At 42.7% G+C, this 22,442-nt stretch overlaps 1 protein-coding gene across 1 annotated transcript in view; it reads left to right on the top strand.

Moving 5' to 3' along the window:
- Positions 1–7,415, top strand: part of DMGDH (dimethylglycine dehydrogenase) — a 46,876-nt gene extending 39,461 nt beyond the window's left edge. The window contains exons 15-16 of the mRNA XM_066616382.1: positions 6,171–6,305; positions 7,104–7,415. Coding sequence (XP_066472479.1) covers positions 6,171–6,305; positions 7,104–7,319 — 351 coding nt within the window. The 3' untranslated portion in view covers positions 7,320–7,415. The remainder of the gene's footprint in view (positions 1–6,170; positions 6,306–7,103) is intronic.
- The last annotated feature ends 15,027 nt before the right edge of the window (positions 7,416–22,442 follow it).

Genomic DNA, 22,442 nt, shown 5'->3' on the forward strand with positions numbered 1-22,442 from the left:
AGGACCCAGTCCACAGTTTGGGAAACCCTGGCCTAGGATTATTGCCAAACTGCTCTTATTTCAGTTCCCTGTATCTTATTAGGAAATGGTTGAATTCTTTCATTTGTTCCAGTGTTTATTAAACAGCCTTGTCCATTTTGATCTGTAAAACACAAAGTGCCTTTAAAAAAAGATAGAAAATATAAAAATGCTTTAGGGTACTTGTTCAATATTGTTAGAACTTGAGGGAGTGCATTTTAATACAATCATAGTTCTAGTTTTATAGTGAAAAATTAAATTACCATATAATGGATGCAAGAAAAGAAGAAGGGGGAGAAAAAGAGATATAAAGCACAATTGGATGCTCATTTATCTTATTGAAGTAAGAGATGTGCATGGGTGCTCTTGAATGCCCTCCATTCATCCTAGTGGGTCTTGTTCAAGAGAAATTCCTGCTAGACTGTGCTTTAATTCTTTCAGTTCTCTCTATTCTGTTTTTCTCACATCTATAGCAATTCTATTTGTTGAATTCCGTTCTGAGAGGACAGTTGCCAGTAACTCATATATGGTAACAGACTCCATAGAACACCTACAGAACATTAACAGTTTCTCCTGTTAGAAATTTTCCTGCTCTTAGCTTGAATAAACCAGCATGGATATGAATCACTTCCTCATATTATGTGTTGAGAATTTAAAAATAACTTAAGGACATGCAAGTTATTATGCATTGGAGGCTTTTTCAACTCACATGCCTAATATGCTGTTGTGGAAAGTATTATCTTACAAATTGGTTTTTGGAAGATTCATTCAAAGGCAGACTCATGCAACAGTTTCAGAAGTGCTTAACTTTTTCAGTGTAAATTATGTACATTAAATGCAAAAATATGTATTTTACAGTCTTGCACATTCTCAGAATCTTATGTATTGTTTGTTCTCATATACTGCAATTAAGTGATAAAATGTAATAACAGCTGTGTTAACATAGAATCCTAACATATAATGAAATACAGTGGCGTAGCTAGCAGGGGCGGTGGGTGGCCTGCCCCAGGTACCATCCTTGGGGGGGGTGTAACATCACAAATGCCCCAACATTGCTAACATCGCGGAGGTTATGAGTAACCCTATCAGGCCATATACTACTGGATATACTGGATATACATATACTGTTGGATGCGGAATTTCCAGCGGAATGCAATGCAAAAAGCCGGATTGAAATATCTCCTTTCTATCAAAAGTTATGGCCAAAAAACTGGAAACAAAAAAAATGCATGGAACCCTATAGAAAATGAAACTGAGCCATATCGCGCATTTCCTCGCAAGTAAGCGAACTTGCTATAGTTCTTCGGAAAGGACAGGCTGAGAGGAATCCAATGACACCAGAATGGTTCCTATCCAATGAAAGCAGCCCCCAAAAAACACCCAAGAAGGAAGTCCTTCCCTCCAAGCAGACAAATGTATTGAACCCTATGGAAAGTGAAAGTAAGGCACACAGTCGCATTTACTCGTGAGTAAGCAAATGTGCCTTGGCTCCTGGTCAAGTCAGGCAAAGGTTGGATGCAAGGCTAGCTGCATAATCCCCATCTAATGAAAGTGGAACTCAACAAATGCTCCAGAAGGCAGCAGCCCCCAAAGAATAAACCAGAGGCTTGAGCTGGTAAGATGGGCACTGGGGAGGGCTGAAAATCTCACTGATTTATCTGGGGGGGGTGTTATTGCAGGCAGCAAACCCCTCCCCCCAAGAATAAAACAGAGGCTTGAGCTGGTAAGGTGGGCACTGGGAAGGGCTGAAAATCTCACTGATTTTTTGTGGGGGGGGGGTGTTATTTCAGGCGGGCTACAGAGAAAATTCACTTGGTGAAACAGGGCTGGCTTCCCCTTATTTATCTGTTTTTCTTTAACTTAATTATTTATAATTATTTTATTTTGCTTGATGATATCACTTCCAGCCATGACATCACTTCTGGTGGGTCCTGGACAGATTGAAATTCTAAAAACTGGGTCCCAGTGTGAAAAGTTTGAGAACCGCTGCCTTAACTCAAAACAGGCCAATGAGACATCCGGGGGGGGGGTGACACCCTAGTGACCAAAATTCTGGAAATTGTGGCTTTTAGGAATAATACTATCTTGTTACATACCATTTGATGCAGTATTTCATCCATTGCTTGTGGGGAAATATTCACTGCATTTATTTTTCTGGCCAGTATTATTATTCATTCCATGTCATGACTATTACTGTCTCTATCTCACCTACCTCACAGGGTTGTTATGAGGACAAAATAAGGAGAGGAACCATGTGTACCACCCTGAGCTGCTTAGAAGAAGGGTGGTATAAAAAGTGAATTAATTAAGTCATATGGGGTACTTGAAATTTATGGGCCTCGGATGTCAAATGATCTAGCTACACCTCTGATGAAATACTTAATAAATGTATAACACTTTCTGACTGTGCAGAGCACTTCACATGTATTATTTTGATGTAGTACTTACAACAACCTATATGGTATGTAAGTATTATTGTTATTCCTGTATTGCTGCTGAGAGTAGGAGGCTTGGTCACCTAGGGAATTCCATAGAAGAGGCAAAATTCAAACAGAGAAAGTCCAGATCTTCAGCTTAGGGCGTAATCCTAACCCCTTATGTCAGTGCTTTCCAGCACCAGCATAGTTGTGCCAGTAGGACATGTTCTGCATCCTGCAATTGGATGTCACTCATGGAGGCCTCCTCAAAGTAAGGGAATGTTTGCTCCCTTACCTCAGAGCTGGATTGCCCTTATGTCAGTGCTGGAAAGCACTGACATAAGGGGTTAGGACTGTGCCCCTTGTCTCTTTCAGCCCAATCCTTATCTCCTGCCACCAGCATTGATGCAGCTGCACCAAAAAGGTATGCACTGCATCCTGTAGTGGGATGGGGGGGGAGCGTGTGGTGTCACAATTACTTACCCAGGGGCCATGCCCAGCCCTTCGGAGGTTGTGCACAGCCGCCTTGCACCTCGGTAGGCCTCCTGTACTCTAAAGGAAGGCACTTCCAGTTTGCACCAGTAAACCAGAAGTGCTTTCCAGTCACATCCATGAGGCCTTCTGAGGTGCAAGGAAGCTGCACATGGCCTTCCCGCACCTAGAACACCTCTGAACCTGATCGGAAGTTGCTGGCCTGAACTGGAAGTGGCTTCTGATCACGCCTGGAGGTCTTCTGAGGACCTTCAGCCATGGGCTTAGCATCCACGGATGTTCAAATCTGCAGATGCCAAGACCACGGATAAGGAGGGCCCATTGTAATGGGTGCATACTACAATGAGGTATATATCAATTAAAGTGCCACACATATCCTTAATTAAGAAAAAATTCCAAATTATCTTTCACATTTTAGTCAGTCTCTTTATAACTTATTGTTAAAAACAATATATTATATCCAAAAGAGCTCTGTTCCTCATGCTGTTGTAAGCACATGCAGAAGATATTGTACAGCAATGAGATGCTATCAGTAGATATGTATGTTTCAGGTGAGCAAGATAGGATTACAGCCTAAGTCTTATTGAACACAGTGGGCTTACTTCTGAGTAAAATAAATAACAGTTTTCAGACACCTCTAGCTACCAGTTTTATGTGTGACAACTTGTATGACGTGTTACACCAGCACAAAGGAAAGTCAAGATTCCATTCCAATTTCTGTGTGCAAGATTTTCCATGTGCACAAACTCCCTTGCATAACAAGAAGGTATGGTACAGCCTAATGCTTATCGTCTCTGATAAACATATTTTAAAACTTATTAACATGCTTGTTGATTGGATTGTTTTATAACATTTCATGATCTTAGTTTAAATAGCCCTTTTATTTATTTTCTTTGAAGACTACATATAACTTAGATGTGACATTTTCTTTCACAAATTAATTTGTGAGATGTTTTTATACTGGCAAAGGCAAGTCAAAACTACTATAGCTGTGTCCCTGTTTATATATTCATAGGAGTTAACTGCCTTCTATGCAATTAATCTAGAAATGACCTATTAAAGCAATTCACATCTGTTACCAGGTCATACTCAAGGCTCCAATTATGACTGCTGCATTAACCTTCATGCAAACTGTGTTTTCCATTTATGAATGATGGATTTATGGGAGTCAAATGAATAATGTTGAAGAGTAAGCATTGAAGAGCTTAGAAGTATTTAAATGCATGTGTTCCTTTTACAGATAGCTTTTCACTTGTAGAGGCAGAGCTACTGCCTGTAGATGAGGGTTGCTAACTATGGCACAGCTACAGCCCAATCCTATCTAAATTCCCTTGCAGCGATGCAGCACTGCCAGCACAGCAAGGGGAATTTTAGCTGCTGGGGGTCTCGTTGGGGAAGCCCCAGAAGCCACAATGGGCCAACTCAGACTTGCTCCAGTGATATTAAGTTGATTCACGCAGGCAGATCGGGCCCAGGAAGGAGGTTAAGATACGGTATGCATCGGCGCCACTGATCCCTCCCCCCAGGCCCAATTCACCCACCCCACCCCATCTCCTCCCGGTTCTGTGGTGAGTTGGATGTGGACTAACAAACCGAAACTTAATCCAGACAAGACAGGTCAGTAATAAAGCTTATTTGGAAGGACGCATCCAATCTTTCGTGGATGAAATTGCTCTTCTTCTGAAAGAACACATATGTAGCTTGGGGGGTTCTCCTGGCACTGGCTTTGTTCCTAGAGGGTTAGTTGGTGGCTGTGGATGCTGCTTTGAGATTGCATTCATGGCACAATTACATCATGGCAATGACATACAAATGTCACACCAATGACATGCCAATATCATGACAATGACATGCTGATGTCGTGGTGATGACATGGATATGATATACTGATGTCAGGATGCTGCTGCATGGATAGTGGGCTGTGTCGGTGTTTCCATGATGCTGAGGGTGTTATTGAGATGGGCTGTGCCAGCAGTGCTTCCAAACTCTGCCTGAGTGATCATTACAACTCCTTGTATTCATTCAATGAGTGATCATTACAATTGTTGTTACAGCTGTTGTAAGGCAAACAGCTTGTTCCCCCAGTGGAGCAGCCCAATAAGATAGGGCTGCCAATCATGGGGTACCCTTAGGAAAGCCACTCCATATCAGTCCTCAGTCTACATTATAGGAATACTAATACTTACTGACCTTAACAGGATTGTTGTAAAGATTACAATAAGATAATACTTGCAAAATGCTTGAAAGCTGTATACAGTCACAAAGTAATATGTTTATTAAGCCAGTGGTCATCACCATATGTTGTTGCAATAAGCTGTCTTCATGGATTCAGACAGAGAACTTTTCCACCACTGTTAACCTGAGATCCTTTTACATTTAATACCTGAGATTTCTGCATGCAAATCAATTATTCAAAGCATGTTATAGTTTCTCACTAATCCATACCATTTACTGTCATGGTTGTTGCTGAATCCCATAACCCAGGGGTGCTCACACTTTTTTGGCTTTAGAGCAACTTTGAAACCCAGCAAGGCCCGGAGATCTACCAGAGTTTTTTTTTACAATGTTCGCGCCATCATAACATATAACATTTATGTGTACAATGTATGTTGGTGTACCTTGAGCCCCACTGAGTATAACAGGACTTACTCCTGAGTAGACATGCCTAGGATTAGGCTGTGAGGCTGCAATCCTAGCCACACTTACCTGGGAGTAAGCCCCATTGAGTACAATGGGCCTTACTCCTGGCGTTTCCTCCCAGAGGCACCTGAAGGGGGGGGTCGGCACTCCGCGATCTACTCATTTTGCCTCGCAATCTACCGGTAGATCGCAATCCACCTATTGAGCACCCCTGCCATAACCGAAGGAACAGAGAAATGCTGCTAGAACAGGTCTTTGAATCCTGACATTTTAAGAAGTAGTAGTTGTGGTTTTCTTACAATAATTTAAGTATCCCTGCCACTACTTCCCTAACTATGAGGCCAGGAGGAAGCCCCACAGTTTCTTTCTGTATAATTTTAAAAGGTCACAGATGCAGAAGAACCACAAGGTAAAATAACTTAACATGTCCGCTTAGTCGACAAGATGAAATAACATTTGTAAAGCCAAAAGGTTTGATTTAATTTCTACTTTTATCTGAAGCTAATTGATGAGAAAACAAGTGAGAGCACATTTAAATGCTTGCTTCTATAACCTTGTCACAGAGTCTGACTAATCATTTATCTTCATTATCTTTTTTTCCAGCCAGCAGACTTCATAGGAAAGCGAGCACTGAAGCAGATTAAAGAAAAGGGGATTGAACGGCGACTCGTATATCTCACCTTGGAAACGGAGAATGTTGATCCAGAGGGAAATGAAAGTGTCTGGTATAATAGCAAGGCATGTATTGTAGGTTTTATTTCGAGAAATTGAAGCAAGTTTTCTGGAGCATATTCTGTTTTCTTTCCCATTTTTTGGTTTTTTGCTAATCAACAAGGATAGTTCACAGGGCCGGTGGCTCCGTGGTAGAGCAGCTGCATTGTATGCAGACAGTCCCAAGTTCAGTCCCTGGCATCTTTTGACAAGGGAGAGAAAAATTCTGGTCTGGAGAATTGCTGCCAGTCGGTGTTGACAGTATTGACCCAGATGGACCAATGGTGTGACTCAGTATGAAGGGTCTACACTTAAGCTGAAACATGCTAAAGACCTCTTTGGCTCTTCCAGTCGCCTGATCCTATTGAACTGAAATGATGGAGCACACCCTCTCAATATCTTCGGTGCTGCAAAGCAACAGAGGTCATACCAGCAGTTCCCTCTGCTTTCTAGCTATCTAAAGAGGCCCTGGTCCCACTGTCAGTGTTTTTTGTTTTTAATGATAGTTCAGGAAACAGTGATCAAGCTGTGTTAGTCCTCAAGAGCCACCAGTGATACATCTTTTCCTGGGTGCAAGTTGGCCCATATAATTATAATACCTATTATAATACCTTTTCTTTGTGAAGATATTTTCAGCTTTTTCAGATATGGATAAAACAGGCAAGATTAACTATGCAATGTGCAGTCATATATTTAATTTTATAACACATTGCATGTGCTTAGATGATGATGATTGCCTGTGATTAGATGATGACAATACAGACTGCATCAATTATGTTAGGCTTTCATGTGCTAAGAAGATTTGATGTTTCGGTAATTTTTCAGGTTATTGGCAACACCACATCTGGATGCTACAGTTACAGCACTCAGCAGAGTCTGGCTTTTGCATATGTGCCTGTGGAACTCAGTAAAGTTGGACAGAAATTGGAAGTTGAACTACTAGGCAAAAATTATCCAGCAGTTATTATCCAGGAGCCACTGGTGATGACTGAACCAACGAGAACCCGGCTGCAGAGGAAGGGTGGTAGCACAAAAGTATAAATAAGACGGACATTTAATTCTTCAGTATCAAGACTTGGCTTACAAATGACATATAAGACTTACATATAAAACTTTTGATTACAAAATGAAATTGAAATAGGCAATCAAATATTTCAGGTTTACTAATAATTAAGAAACAATTATTATTTTTAGATTTTAGTACAGTGGTGCCTCGCATAACGAAATTAATCCGTTCTGCGAATCCTTTCGTTATGCGAAATTTTTGTTGCGCGAATCACGTTTTCCCATAGGAATGCATTGAAATCTAATTAATGCGTTCCTATGGGCAAAAAAGGTCAAAACGAAGTCAAATTTGGTTTACAAAGTGTTTATTACGTGCTCTTTAAAGGCATACATACTGTACAGAGGATTTCTAAAATTTGAAGCATACACGAAATTTTTAATTTTAAAAAAATTTGTTATGCGAAGCACGGACCTAAAAAGTTTTCGTTACGCGAAGCAAGGCCAGAAATTTTCATTATGCGAGTTTTTCGCTGTGCGGGGCATTCGTTATGCGAGGCACCACTGTACTTGTTTTTCCTGTGTGGGATTCTACATTACTAGTCTGGGCATAGAGGAAGACAGGCCTGAAACCAGACTGAAAAAAGTTCAGATAACCAGCTTCATCCAGAAAACTCTGCAGATGAGAGGCTACTACCATCTCAATTACCTTGCCCAGGAACAGGAAGTTTGAAACTGGCCAGTAGTTGTCTAGTATGGTGGAATTTAGGAAGGGTTTCTTCAGAAGGGGGCAAACCACTGCCAATTTCAAAGTAATTAAGCACTATTCTGTACAGTCTTCATTGTCACTCAGCCAGTTCCGCCACCCATGGGCCCATCTGATGATGCAAGGGTCAAGCATGGAGTTAGACAGTCTCAAGTTCCACAAGATCCTGTCCACATCCTCAGGCTGTACAAGCTGAAAATAATCATTTCTACTATACTTGGCTTTTCAAAGTAGAATGATCATTCTCTGTGCATGAACAATGGCATTCTGGGAAAGGAGAGAAAAGGAATCTACATTGGTAAACTTTCACCTGCACAAGTAATGCAGGCATTGGGGTGTTTTCTCCATACAGGTCCAGCCTATTTATACACGGATTTGACTCAACATGAATGGCCCCTGCAAATGAGAAGGAATATGCTGATCCCTGGAAAAGAAAAATGCACCCCTTTAAAATCAGTTTAAAAAACTGAACAGTCCTTTAACAATAGCCTCCTTAATGAGAGAGAGAGGGCAGCTGGCTGACAATCCATCAGTCCTTCTCTCCCCAGTGAACCCCTCCCTTCCCCCTGAGCACAGAGAAAGGTGATCCCTTTGCATTGGTGAAGGGAGGGGCTGAGTGTAAGCTCTCAGCTCTTTGTAAGCTCTTGGAGGAAGACTGATGGATTGTCTTGTTAATGACTTATCTTATATCACAAAGGTCAGCAAGGCTTTTTTTAAATCACTGGAGCAAAGAAACTGTGTTTTTTAAATTGATTTGCTATAGTGCGTTTTTTTGCCATCCATGTGAGTGCTTGGAACAGAACCCACGCGAATAATTAGTCTCAACCTGTATTCTGGTCATTGCCACCTTATTTTAGCTGTTCTCTCTGGTGAGAATTCTTCAGGAGTTTTTACATTAAATATTTTGCCAAACTGAAGTCATTGTTCTTATGACCATTGCTAAGTAGCTCACAGCTACTTGTGGATGAGGCTCTTGTGGATGAGGAATAGTTAGGGGTTTGCTCCAGGTTCCACAAAATTCTTTCAAATAAAATTGAAGAACAACAACCCACCATTAGTAAAACTCAAAAGACAGCTTTATTTTTGTTTGTAGCTTTATGAACAAATAACTTTTGCAAGATGCCACAAAGCACTGCATTTATACCATAGATCAGCAATTTTCAACCTTTTTCATCTCATGGCACACTGAGAAGGTGCTAAAATTGTCAAGGCACACGATCGGTTTTTGGACAATTGGCAAGGTACACCATGCTACCAGCAGGAGGTTCACATCCCCCAATGGCTCTACTAATAGATGACCCTCCCCCAAACTCCCTTGGCACACCTGTGGACCATTTGTAGCACACCAATATGCCGCAGCACAGTGGTTGAAAATCACTGCTATAGATATTTAAAAGCAACAGCTATTGTACCAGACAAAAATGAAAACTGGTTGTCACATAGACTGCAGCTACTGTTTCTGTTGTGCACCTCTCACAGAGCAAATGAGCTCACACTAATGTATCTAGTGCTAACAGGCATGCACTGTAGCATTTCCTCCATTGTTGGAGACCTTTGTTCCAAAGCTTACCACAGAATAATGAAGATGAACCCATTACTCAAATGCAATTTGCCTGCTGGCCTGACTCCAACTCTTAAATTACTCCAGAGCACTCAGGGCGCTAAGGAAAGTGTACCATTACAAATGACCTAATGCAGTGTTTCTCAAAGTGTGCTCCTAGTATCCTTGGAACTCCTGAGACCCTTTCAGGGGCTCCACGAGCATACCATAAGTGGTTGCCCTCAGTGCATGTGCTGGTTCATTGTGACATCATTAATGCACACACATGCTGTGGTGGGGCCTCCCCAAGACTGTTTAGATGTGTAACGGGCTCCAGAAACTGAAAAGTTTGAGAACCACTGATCTAATGGATTCTAGTCCAGAACAACATTTTGCTGCCTGTTACTTAATACAGCAAAGCGTTATATCTTATAATATCCTTATTGAAGGGAAGACTCATTTAGAAGGGTTTGCTACAGAACTGACAATCTGTCTCTCAAAATCTGACCATGAAGGTGGAAGGGACAATGGTTGTTACGTAGTGCTTTCTGAATACCTTTTCTTCCTCCTGTATTATTCTCACAAAGTTTTCATGAAAAAAGGCAGCAACTGTTACCCGGCACATACCTGATCTTGTCTGATATCAGAAGCTAAGCAGCGTCAGGCCTGGTTAGTACTTGGATGGGAGACCGCCTGGGAATACCTGGTGCTGTAGGCTTATACCATAGTCTTTCGAGACTGAGGGTTGCCAACCATTATTCATGAAAAAAGAGGAAAATGCAAGGAAATTGCCCCCATTGTGTATGTTGTTTCTAGAGTTCACTAGTAGGTTAGATGAAGCAGAACTCAATAGCAGTTAACTTGCCTTTTCCGGAAAAAAGAGAATTTTATCTTCAGCACTGTGCTTGAGCTTCTCCTGTCCAGTACCAGTAGTGTAAGATCCCATCCCCACACAATGGAAGGGTAGGAGGTGCCTTGATGCAGGAGATGCTTGGTGCTATTCACTGCTTAAACAAACAGGGAAGATGCATAGGATAGAAAAACTGTAAAGAATAACTTCCTAAGCAATTTTAGAAAGTAAAAGATATGTGTAATAATGGGGGTTATTGCTGTGGGGCAGCCCTGCTTAATTTTTGATCAGTTTCGTTTAATTTTGAACAACTACACAAATGTTCTTTGGTTTAACCTGAACTTCAAAAGAGTGCTCAGCTACTAAAGAATTGTTAATAATTAATAAAATTAAGTTTATAAAATGGCATGACCAGGGGTTGCATTTGCTCATCCCCAGCAGTGTCACAATAGAGTGCACACATAGAGCCTGTCACATTAAGTGCAACATGGAGGGAGTTTGCACAAAAGTAACTGGCGCGCTAGTAGAAAGAAAAGTGCCCTTTTTCAGCAACAAAATATTACTGTAGTTGTCTCTCCACAACAGAAATGGTGCTTTGAACTGAAGAAACACTTAAGTGCTAGATCAAATATTTGCTCTCTCCTAATAAAACAATATGTGGAACTTGTGGTAATAAGTAAAACCAATAATGAACTGTAGTATTTTGTTTAATGTGAAGCATTTGGTCTTTGGACTACAGTTTTGGATATTAAAGTACATACAGATTGTAAAAATAGTAACTTACCATAATAATCAGTATTGCATGAATTCTCTTTCCTTCCCCCCTTCCCCCCTTGCTCTGATTATTGCTCTCTTCTGTTCTCCAATCTCCCCTCCTGTTTCTTACCCTAAGAAGTCATATATAATCCCATGCATTTTGTTTAATATTTCACTATCTTATTGGGAATAGCTTCATCCCTCTGGCACAGCCAGATGCTTTGTAATCTAGTTAACATACTTCTTGTTTAAATCTCCCTATTCTCTTTTTAAAAAGAGCATTCGCATTTCCTAATGTCTCAGCAGACTAAGTTTCTAACATCATGTATTGTTGCTGTATAGTTTGAAAATTTTTTGCTTCGAACACCTGTGTAACAAAAGCTTGCTTCCAGTATGGTGAATGTAATAATAGACTCAAAAGTATCACTTGCTCTTTGTTTTGTGTTTGCTTCTGGGATTAATGCCTTTACAAATGGCCTAACCCTTTGGGGGCCTTGGTAGATTGGTGTCAGGGGTGGTTCAGGGCAGGGCGGCCAGGCCAGGGGGCAGGAGGGAGAGGATCTCAGCAGCAGTCACCAATGCCAAAATCCTATCCCCCTTTCCCCATCCCAAAACACCCCCTGGGTCTCCTCGGATATGCACCAGCAAAATAGCTGGTGTAGGTCGAAGGAAACCCATTGGAGGCTAGGCAGACTAAGTGGAGGCGTGAAACGCCTACTTGCATGTAAAAAATAGCTATCACAGGTCAAACAACACAGATAGAACTACCATATACTCACTAAAACTTCAAAGCAGATGCTTTTGTATGGAAGCAGTTCACACTCAGTAGCAGATCATCCTTTTATGAGGTACTGATAATCATGCATGCAGTCCTTAGGTGGCTTCTAAATGTGTGTAACACATTCACACATTCATTGGGGAGGGGTAGGTCTATTATGAGCCATGAGCCATATAACAGGTAAACGTAGATCTTCCACATCCAGATGCTAAGGAGAAACATAAAAGAATTGCTTTCAAGGAGCATTTGGCTGGCCCTACTTAGAAACAGAGTTCTGGATTAGATGGATTTTAGGATTAGATGGATTTTTAGAGTGCTGGATTAGATGATCTCAGCAAAGAATTTCTTATTGCCCATCTAACAGGCTAGCTCTCCCAGCAATGATACTCCTGTTTCTGATCATCCTAGCTGTCAGTGCTAGAGAGGCACAAATCAATGTGTACGAGGTATGTCTATAAAATAACGAGACTATGGTTCCACCTAGTAAACAAAGCAGTCAGAACCGGTTATAACTGCATACGTAGTAACCTTGAACATGTCTGAACCTGCACGACAAGCAGCAACACTCTATGACGTTCAGTTGATTGTGAGTCGCCATTTAGTTTGGTTGTGTTTTCTGTAGAGTGCCGAAAAAATGCTAAGTTTAAAAGAGCAAAAAGAACGTCACAAGGAATGTTGTGTTGACATTCTGCAGCAACTTGATGCAGATTCAAACCTGTTTCATAAAGTAATCACTTGTGATGAGACCTGGATCTTCCAGTACGATCCTGAAACCAAAAGACAGTCAATGCACTGGAAAACACCATCATTACCAAGAATGAAAAAAGCTCATCAAAGCAAGTCAAAATTCAAAGCAATGCTCATTTTTTTTTCGATATCAAGGGTGTAATTTTGGAAGAATGGGTTCCAGAAGGCACAACAGTTAACCAGCATTATTATAAGGAAGTTTTTAAAAAGCTGAAAGAGTCAGAAAGAAACGGCCGCAAGTGTGGAAAAATGGTTTCATTCTTCACCAGGACAATGCGCCTGCTCACACAGCACTTTCTGTGAAGCCGTTTTTGACCAACAATCACTTTACTACACTTGAACACTTGAACTACACTTGACTACACTTTACTACACTTGAACACTTGAATATGAATAAATCCATATTCGCCCGATTTAGCAACTTGCGACTTTTATCTTTTCCAAAAAGTTAAATCAGTGTTTAAAGGGACACATTTTGAGTCAGTTGATGCTGTAAAGAAGAAAACGGCATATATATTGAAACAACTGACAGAAATTGATTTGCTCCATGCCTTCGACCAGTGGAAAACAAGACTACAGCGATGTATTAGTGCAAATGGGGAGTATATTGAAGGGGACAAACATTGAATTTGTAATACCAATAAATAACGGTGAGTTATTTAATTAGTCTCGTTATTTAATAGACATACCTTGTATACTAAAACATGTTTTGTTTCTGTAAACCCTATGAATGTTAAAAGTAACTCTGAGAACAGCATGTGTGCTTGTGTCATTCAACGCTAAAAATTCATTGTCCTTTTCAAAGGTCATTTCAGCAGAAACTGCTCAAAAGTACAGAATCTTCCAAACAAATCGATGCAACCAAACCTTCAGTAAAGAAACTGAAGCATAAATAAGACATGCCAGTAGAAACACAGTCTGAATAATTAGTACCTATCATTGCCAAGGATGTAATGCAAGATGACATTACATTGTATAGATCTGAATATCCGTTTACAAAGCAGGTCACAATAAAAAAATAGAAACTGACAGGATTGCCCATAGAACTAGCTGGAATGAAAAAACAATCCATTTGAAAACCATTCTCTTATATTTTATGATGTGGGCCTATTTTGTTCAACCATTCAGGGATTTGATTTTTCTTAAAGGGTGACATTGTTTGTAATCAAGTATTTTGTATGTATTATTTGCCAATATTTTCTCCTAGGTGTTAAAGAAAATTAGAACTCAAAATAATTAGATTACCTCTAGAATAAGAACATAGATTATGTCCTGTGCCTCTCTCTCTTCATTGCCTGCATAGCTTACAAAGCTGTGTACAAGAATAGAATACCCAAGAGGTTCATTGGAACGTTTTGTTTCCCCTCCAGTTAGGCACATAAATGGCAGCCATTGCCTGAAATAGGAAACCCTTATGTGCATCCTGGAAGTGGTATCTAGCTGTGGTTTCTAGGCTGGAGTTCTTCCCCGGGCCTCCCAATGCCTCATAAGGCATTAAAAACATTGCTTTGGGTTTCTCTGAGAAACTGGAAGTTGTCCCGTTCTGTCCCCCTGCTTTAGAGCTCGTTCTGAGCTTGGCAGAGGCCGAGGATAGATGTCCTTGGTCTCTGCTAAGCTCAAAAGCCCCTTTGGAAGGGGTGCAAGCAAGGGTGCGCGTGCTGGGGGGGCCGGACCCAATCCATGGAAAAAGTGAATCTGTGGATACAGGATCTGTGAATGTGGCCCCCTCCATACTAATTCTGTGTTGCCAATTATTTTGGCCAATAATTTTTATATTTTATATGTGAAGGTCATAGTTAGGCTTTTTGTTTTAAGTAAGTTAGCAATAAGGTTGGTGCTGTCATGGATTAAATTCCTCTGGAGCAATAGTGTTGACATACCTGTTTTACTTCACTTCCTACACACTATAACTGACTGATGCAAGTTAACGAAAAAGCTGATACATTTTTCTTCTGAAGGATTACATCAGGCCATTGTGACATGGTGATCCTTTGAAATTTAACTTTGCAAACATTTCATTTAAAATGTTACTCAGGATGATGTGACTAATTCCATGAAGAAACATTGCACTTATGTTTATTTACAACAATAGTACAGGGACACACCATAGATTACAATAGCCCAAGTGGAGAGATTGAAAACATTTGATTAATATATATGGTAGTGGCAGGGTCTGCCAGGGCTAGAGTTGTCAACCCTCCAGGAATCAGCATCAATTTCAAGGTAACTACTGAAAGCAATCATGGAGATTTTAATAAGGCTTCTAGGAATTTCCAACATTATATCATGTTGACAAAAACATCTCCAGGAATAGCTTCAGTTTGAGCTAGCAACCCTAGCCAGTGTATAACAGGAAGCTGGGTCTCAGTTCAAGGGGGCTGATGGTAAGTAACACACTGCCAGAAACAGAACAAACAGTCTTCTTCCTTCAGGCAGGCAGGCAGGCAGATTGCTCATATTAGAGAGCAAACTCGGAGGCTCGGCTTTTGAGTCCACACAGATGCATGGAATCAATCAGAAAGTAGAAACTGGGAAGAAAGGGACAGATCAACCCAGCAATGACATGAGGCAAGGTGGGTTGCCTCAGGTGGTAGATGTGCACATGCAACACCCTGTGCCTGTCAGCTACCTCTGCACCACCTCACCTAACTCTCATTTGCTTGTGCACCTCCTCCTCTTCATTGATGCTCTAGTACAGAGTAGGATTGGAACAAGGAAGCTCAGAGAAGTTGGGGGGGCAGCAGGAAAGAAGAAATTAGTGCCATTGCCTCTGGGCCCAATCCTATTCAACTTTCCAGTACCGGTGCAGCCACAATGAAGCTCCAAGTTAAAGGAACAAATGTTCCCTTTCCTTGAGGAGACCTCTGTGATTGTCTCTCCACCACAGGATGCAGTGCACGCCCCATTGACTTGGCTACATGAGCACTAGAAAACTGGATAGGACTGGGCCCTCTATCTCCATCACTGCTGACACCTCTCCTTGCTGATCTTTAAAAAAGGAAGGAGAGGGGACCCGGGAAACTATAGGCCATTTAATCTAACATCTGTTCCAGGCAAGATGGTGGAATGCCTCATTAAAGATAGAATCTCAAAACACATAGACGAACAGGCCTTGCTGAGGGAGAATCAGCATGGCTTCTGTAAGGGTAAGTCATGCCTCACGAACCTTTTATAATTCTTTGAAAATGTCAACAGGCATGTGGATGCAGGAGAACCCATGGACACAGTGGCGTCGCTAGGAGGTGCAGGGGGTGCGGGCCGCACTGGGTGATGCACCGGGGGGTGATGCACTAAAATTGCGGCTTTAGGAGCCACCCCATCATGCCATACACCATTGGATGTGGAATTCCCAGCAGGATGCAATGCAGAAAACAGAATTGAAATAGCCCCTTTCCTTCAAAAGTTATGGCCAAAAAACCAGAAAGAAAAAATGAATGGATCCCTATGGAAAGTGAAAGTGAGCCGTATCGCGCGCTTACTCGTGAGTAGGCATACTTGCTGTAGTCCGTCGGAAAGGGCAGGCTGAGTGGACTCCAAGGACATCAGAATGGTCCTGATCCAATGAATGCAGCCCCAAAAAACACCCAAGAAGGAGCTGCAAGTCTATTGAGCCTTATGGAAAGCAAAGCAGCCTCACGGTCACGTTTACTCGCGAATAGGCAGGCGTGCCTTGGCTGGTGGTCAGGCCAGGCAAAGGGGAATGTGAGGACACCATAATGGTCCCAATCCAATGGAGCTGGAGTGCAACAAATACTCCAGAAGGCAGCCTCCCCCTCCCTGAAAAGGACAAAAAAAAGAGGCAAACTGGTAAGGGGAATGTTTTCTATTTTGCCCTTGAAAAGCCAGATGGGTCTTTATCTTGATATGCCTGAAATAGAAGAACTGGGCACGAGGAGGGCTGGAAATCTCACTGATTCTTTTTTGGGGGGTTGTTATTGCAGGCAGACTGCAGAGTAAGCTCCGTTGACCACTATGGGACTTACTACTGAGTAGACATGCATAGGCTTGAGCTCACAGGCTGTAATCCTACCCACACTTTCCTGACAGTAAGCCCCATTGACCACAATAGGACTTACTTCAGAGTAGATTCACTTGGTGGAACAGGACTGGCTCCCCTTTATTTAATTATTTATTTTATTTTAATTTAATTATTTTTAATTATTTATTTTAATTTGCTTGATGATGTCACTTCTGGCCATGACATCACTTCTAATGGGTCCTGGACAGATTGTCATTCTAAAAAGTGGGTCACAGTGCTAAAGGTTTGAGAACTGCTGCAATAAGCTGTTAGTAAGTTGACACGTTGTGTGTGTGACCCTACAAGTTTTCAAAATCACTAAAATCAGAGTTTGGAGGAATAATACCATCATATATCAATCAATGCATAATTTCATGCAGAATGTAATGAAACAAACCACATTGAAATATCTGTGTTCTAACAAAAGGTACAGCCAAAAAAACCAGTGGGGGAGGGGCAATGGTACATCACCACGCCCACCACCTAGGGCGTTGTCCCGCCCACTGTAATGGGATGACTCGTAGGCTTCCTGCACTGGGTGACGTGAATCCTAGCAACACCATTGTGTGGACATTATATATCTGGACTTTCAGAAGGTATTTGACACGGTCCCTCACCAAAGGCTACTGAGACAACTCCACAGGGAATTAGAGGGCATGTCCTCTCATGGATTGGGAACTGGTTGAAGACCAGGAAACAAAGAGTGGGTGTCAAAGGACAATTTTCACAGTGGAGAGAGGTGAAAAGCGGAGTGCCACAAGGATCTGTCCTGGGACCGGTGCTTTTCAACCTGATCATAAATGACCTGGAGACAGGGTTGACCAGCAATGTGGCTAAATTTGTGAACAACACCAAACTTTTCTGAGTGGTGAAGACCAGAAGAGATTGTGAAGAGCTCCAGAAGGATCTCTCCAAACTGGGAGAATGGGCAGTAAAATGGCAGATGGGTTTCAATGTAAGTAAGTGTAAAGTATTGCACATTGGGGCAAAAAATCAAAACTTCACAAATGGGCTAATGCAGGGCTTTTCAGATAGGGGCCTGTCTAACCTGTTGGCCTTTTTCCCCTTAAGAGGTGGGGGCAGCCAGGAGGTAGGGAGGAGCCAGGGATGTGATCCCCAGGATCATGCTGCTCAGGGGGGCTGCAGGGGCACTTACCAGAGCCTCCTGCAGCCTCCAGGGAGTGCAGAGATCCCTGCGCAACTATCTGAGCTGTCTGCAACAGAATAGATCTTGGGGTGGTGGTGGACAGCTTGATGAAAGTGTTGACCCAATGTATAGTGGCAGTGAAGAAGGCTAATTCCATGCTTGGGATCATTAGAAAAGGTATTGAGTACAAAACAGCTAATAGTATAATGCTGTTGTACAAATTGATGGTAAGGCCACACCTAGAGTGTTGCATCCAGTTCTGTTGCCACATCTCAAAAATGACATAGTGGAAATGGAAAAGGGGCGAAAGAAAGTGACTAAAATGATTATGGAACTGGGGTACCGCCCTTACAAGGAAAGGCTACAGCGCTTGGGGCTCTGCAGCCTAAAAAAGAGGCACCTGAGGGGGGGCATGATTGAGATATACAAAATTATGCACAGGATGGATAGAGTGGATAGAGAGACACTCTTCCCTCTCACATAGCACCAATACCAGGGGACATCCACTAAAATTGAGTGTTGGGAGAATTAAGAGAGACAAAAAATATTTCTTTGCTCAGCATGTAGTTAGTCTGTGGAGCTCCTTGCCACAGGATATTGTGATGGCATCTTGCCTAGATGCCTTTAAGAGGGGATTAGACAAATTTCTGGAGGAAAAATCCATCATGGGTTAAAGCCATGATCTGTACAGGTGGAGCCTATTTATCCACATTAGTTCCGTTCCATGACTTGGTGCGATTAACAAAAACCATGTTGTGCTAAATTCCATAGAATTACACAAACACACTGCAGCCTGACACTTCCAGATGGAAGGAAACTAAGGCAGCTATTACCAATCCCCTCCCCTCCTCTCTGTACTCAGCCCTCCCGGTTGTCAGCTGCCCGGCTTCTTTCACAGTTGGGATGCTGATCTTTTAAGAGTCCAGCCCTATGTGTTTCTACTTAGAAGTAAGTAGGAAAGTGTGGATAGGATTGTAGGCTAAATCTCATGCTTTGCTTGGTGGGAAGGCTTGCTTGAGTCCGTGATTGCCTGCACCATCTCAATGGGGGAGGGGGAATTTGGCAAACACTCCCTGGGTTTTTTAAAGCAATCCCCTCTGTTGCTACCTCACCTACCCCTGTGTATGTGTGTGAGTGAGAGCGAGCTCGAGAGAGTGAGTGAGCTCCACCTTGCTGCACATGTTCTGGCTACAGAGATTTTTGACCCCCCCTTCCCCTCTTCAGCCTCTTTGCTGGCTCAGGGGCTCCAGGAGTGTTATTGTTCCTTTGTAAGGGGAACCTCTTCCAAGGGTCCAGGGCTATTTCCCTGCCTGGGCAAGGCAGAGCCTTTTTGCAGTGTTTTGGGCTGCCTGGAAATGGAGCGAGATGCCAGTGCAGGGCAAAGGAGGCTAAGGTGTGTGACTTTTGGTTCTCCCACCCCATTTGTAGAGACAAATAAGTAGATAAAAAAATTTGTGGATAAATAGGCTGCACCTGTATATGCAAACACCTAATTTTAGCAATGGGCTATGTCAGAATGCCAGAGAGGGCACCAGTATGAGGTCTCTTGTTGTCTTGTGTGCTCCCTGAGGCATTTGGTGGGCCACTGTGAGATACAGGAAGCTAGACTAGATGGGTCTATGGCCTGATCCATTGGAGCTCTTCTTATGAGAAGGTGCATCTGCTGTTTTTGGTCTGAACTGGAGGAGACAGGATGTGCATGGGCGACAGCAGTGGTGACTTGAGGGAAAGCAGAACTTTGGTGCGTGTTCAGGCATCATTGGTAGGGCTAGGAAAGGAAGACAGAGAGGAAGGGGAATTTCTTTTTTTTCTTTTGTCCCTCTCCATTTCCTTCCATCCATTTTCTCACACTTGAATGGTCACACATTAACATTCACATGGCTTCTTGCATCACCCACATGTGTTGTCTTACACATCTACCATATGTGTTGTAGGCACATCTATTGTATGTGTTTTCTCTCTCTCTCTCTCTCTCTCTCACAGACACACACATACAAAAACCCCTGCACATTCAACATACATTCAATGCACAACATACGTTGTCTCTTCTGCTTATGTGTAAGAGTTTTTACATAACATTGATAAGGCAGTGTGTGAGCTGCCCTAGGATGGTTCATAGAGATGGATAAATACAAGAGTGAGAACAAAAGACTCCATACAAATTAGTTTGTCTAGAACATTGTCAAGAACTCTGCCTTGGGCAGAGAAAACCCAGCTCCCACAGACACCAATTGGATATTAAACACCTGCTAATGTAATATTTCTTATAGTAATCTATCTTGTTTTCTCATTCTTGGTTTTGTCCCCTCCCCTGCTTGGGTTCAGGAAGATGTAGAGTACTGGAAGAATTTACTTGTTTCTGCTTCCCTGCATCACCCAGCTGTGGTGAGCAGAGGTTAAGCCTGGTTAACTGAGAGGAAATCTTGCTTTTAACTGTTCCATTAACCTTGCACTCCCTACTTTTATTATATTTGCTGACAATTTACTGTAATGTGTTCCATTGGTGCCTTTGCCTAGCCTTGACTATAAGTAACCTCATTTTAACACCTTATCTCAATGCAGTGTCTCTAGGCTAAAGGATTATTTTATCAAGCTGTTCATAGAAATTTATGATATTGCCTTGTAGCTAATGTATTGTGACATGGTGTTTTGAAGTTCATCCTTGCCTATCTTGGGCTTGTAGGTTTTTTGAATACCTCCTCCCCCACTGATGAGAAACCTTGACAGTATTAGCAACATTTGGTGGACTAAGGGCCCAATCCTATCCAAATTTCCAGAGCCTGTGCAACTGTTTCAGTGGGGCATGCACTGCATCTTGTGGTCGAGTAGCAATCACAGAGCCTCCTTAAGGTATGGGAACATTTGTTCCCTTATCTTGGGGCTGCATTGTGGCTGCACCAGTGCTGGAAAATTGGATAGGATTGGGCCCTAAATTGGCTTGTATATTTCATTTCCAAAAATTAGACATATAGAGCAGTGGTTCCCAAACCTTTTAGCACCGGGGACCCACTTCTTTAAACAATATTCTATTGGGACCCACCTAGGTTTAGTGGACTTTACAAGAAGGAGATCTAGAAAGAAATACTTTATATATGTATTCATAAGTAAAATAACCAGGAAAAAAGACCATCAGATATTTGCACAGGCTTGCAAACTGCAGGAGCTGAGCTCTTTGCAGGAAAATTAGCAGCTACAGTATCTGATTTTGGAATAGCCTTAGGGCTTGAGGCAGTTATCTGACCTTTTCATCACCCTTTGGCGACCCACCAAAAATCAGGTCATGACCCACAGTTTGGGAACCACTGATAGGAGGTTTTAGCAACTCATAAGGAATTTGCATATGAATGAAGGATTTATATTAAAAAGTTTCCCTAACCAGAATGGGAGCCTGGACTGAAGGCTTGTAAAACATTCTTTATACTTGGCTGGCCAACCTTTCAACTTTAGTCCTCCTGGACCTTTAACAATTAGAGGCAGGAATTTCAGCAGGTGCAGCTTGTCATCATCTCAGGTTCCGCCCCAACCCTTCAAATTTAGGCCTCCTGGACCTTTAGAGTACAGCAGGTGCAGCTTCTCATCTCAGATGAGAAGCTGCACCTGCTGAAATTCCTGCCTGTACACAATTGTTAAAGATCAGGGAGGTCTAAAATTGGAAGGTTGGCCTGCTTTATACTTTGCTGTACTTGCACTCAGAAGATGAAGGGCCCAATCCTATCCAGTTTTCCAGTGTCAGTGCTGCTGTGCCAATGGGGTATGCACTGCATCCTGTGGTGGGAAGGCAGTTACAAAGGCCTCCTCAAGGTAGGGGAACATTTGCTCCCTTACCTCAGCGCTGCATTGTGGCTCCAACAGTGCTGGAAAGCTGTAGCTGGGGGTGCAAAGCACTAAGTTTTGCAGGGATGCAAAACTGTAGCATGCAAGAGCCCCTCTCCTTTGGAGCTACTCTGGGCAGGGGGAGCAAATGATGGAGCCCCTTGCACACTGCAGTGAGGCTTCCTGCACAACTGAGTGCTTCGCACCCCTCTCTAGCTACGCCACTGGGTTAAATAATAACCACCCTTAAAACTTTAGGGCGGAAGTGAGGAGTTCAATGCATAGGCGGTTTCCAACGGGGAGCAACTTCATTCCATGGGAAATGCAAAGAGGTGGACTTGCACCTGCAGCAAAAGCGGGGGGGGGGGGGAGATGGATGAGAAGGAAAGATGGATGTTCGGTCTCTGAACACTGGAGCGAACTGCATTTTCTTGCGCTCCACGGAGAGGGGGAGCCCAAGCCTATGCATGTCTACTTAGAAGTAAGTTCCATTATGGTCAATGGGTTTTACTCACAGGTAAGTGTGGCTAGGATTGCAAACGGAGGCAGCTGACGGCCGCTTGATCGGGGCACTGCCGCTTTGCTTTGGCTTATTGACGTGCACGGAGAGGCGGAGCCCGGCTTGGAGGGGGCGCGCTCCGGTTTTCCGCGGGCTGGTTCTTGGAGGGGCAGAGCTGAGGGCGGGCCCGGAGGTGGGCAGTGCTTGCGAGGGGTGCAGGCGCAGCCTCCTCCCAGCCGCCAGTTCCT

This window comes from Tiliqua scincoides, chromosome 2 (assembly GCF_035046505.1).
Source record: "Tiliqua scincoides isolate rTilSci1 chromosome 2, rTilSci1.hap2, whole genome shotgun sequence".
NCBI lineage: Eukaryota > Metazoa > Chordata > Lepidosauria > Squamata > Scincidae > Tiliqua > Tiliqua scincoides.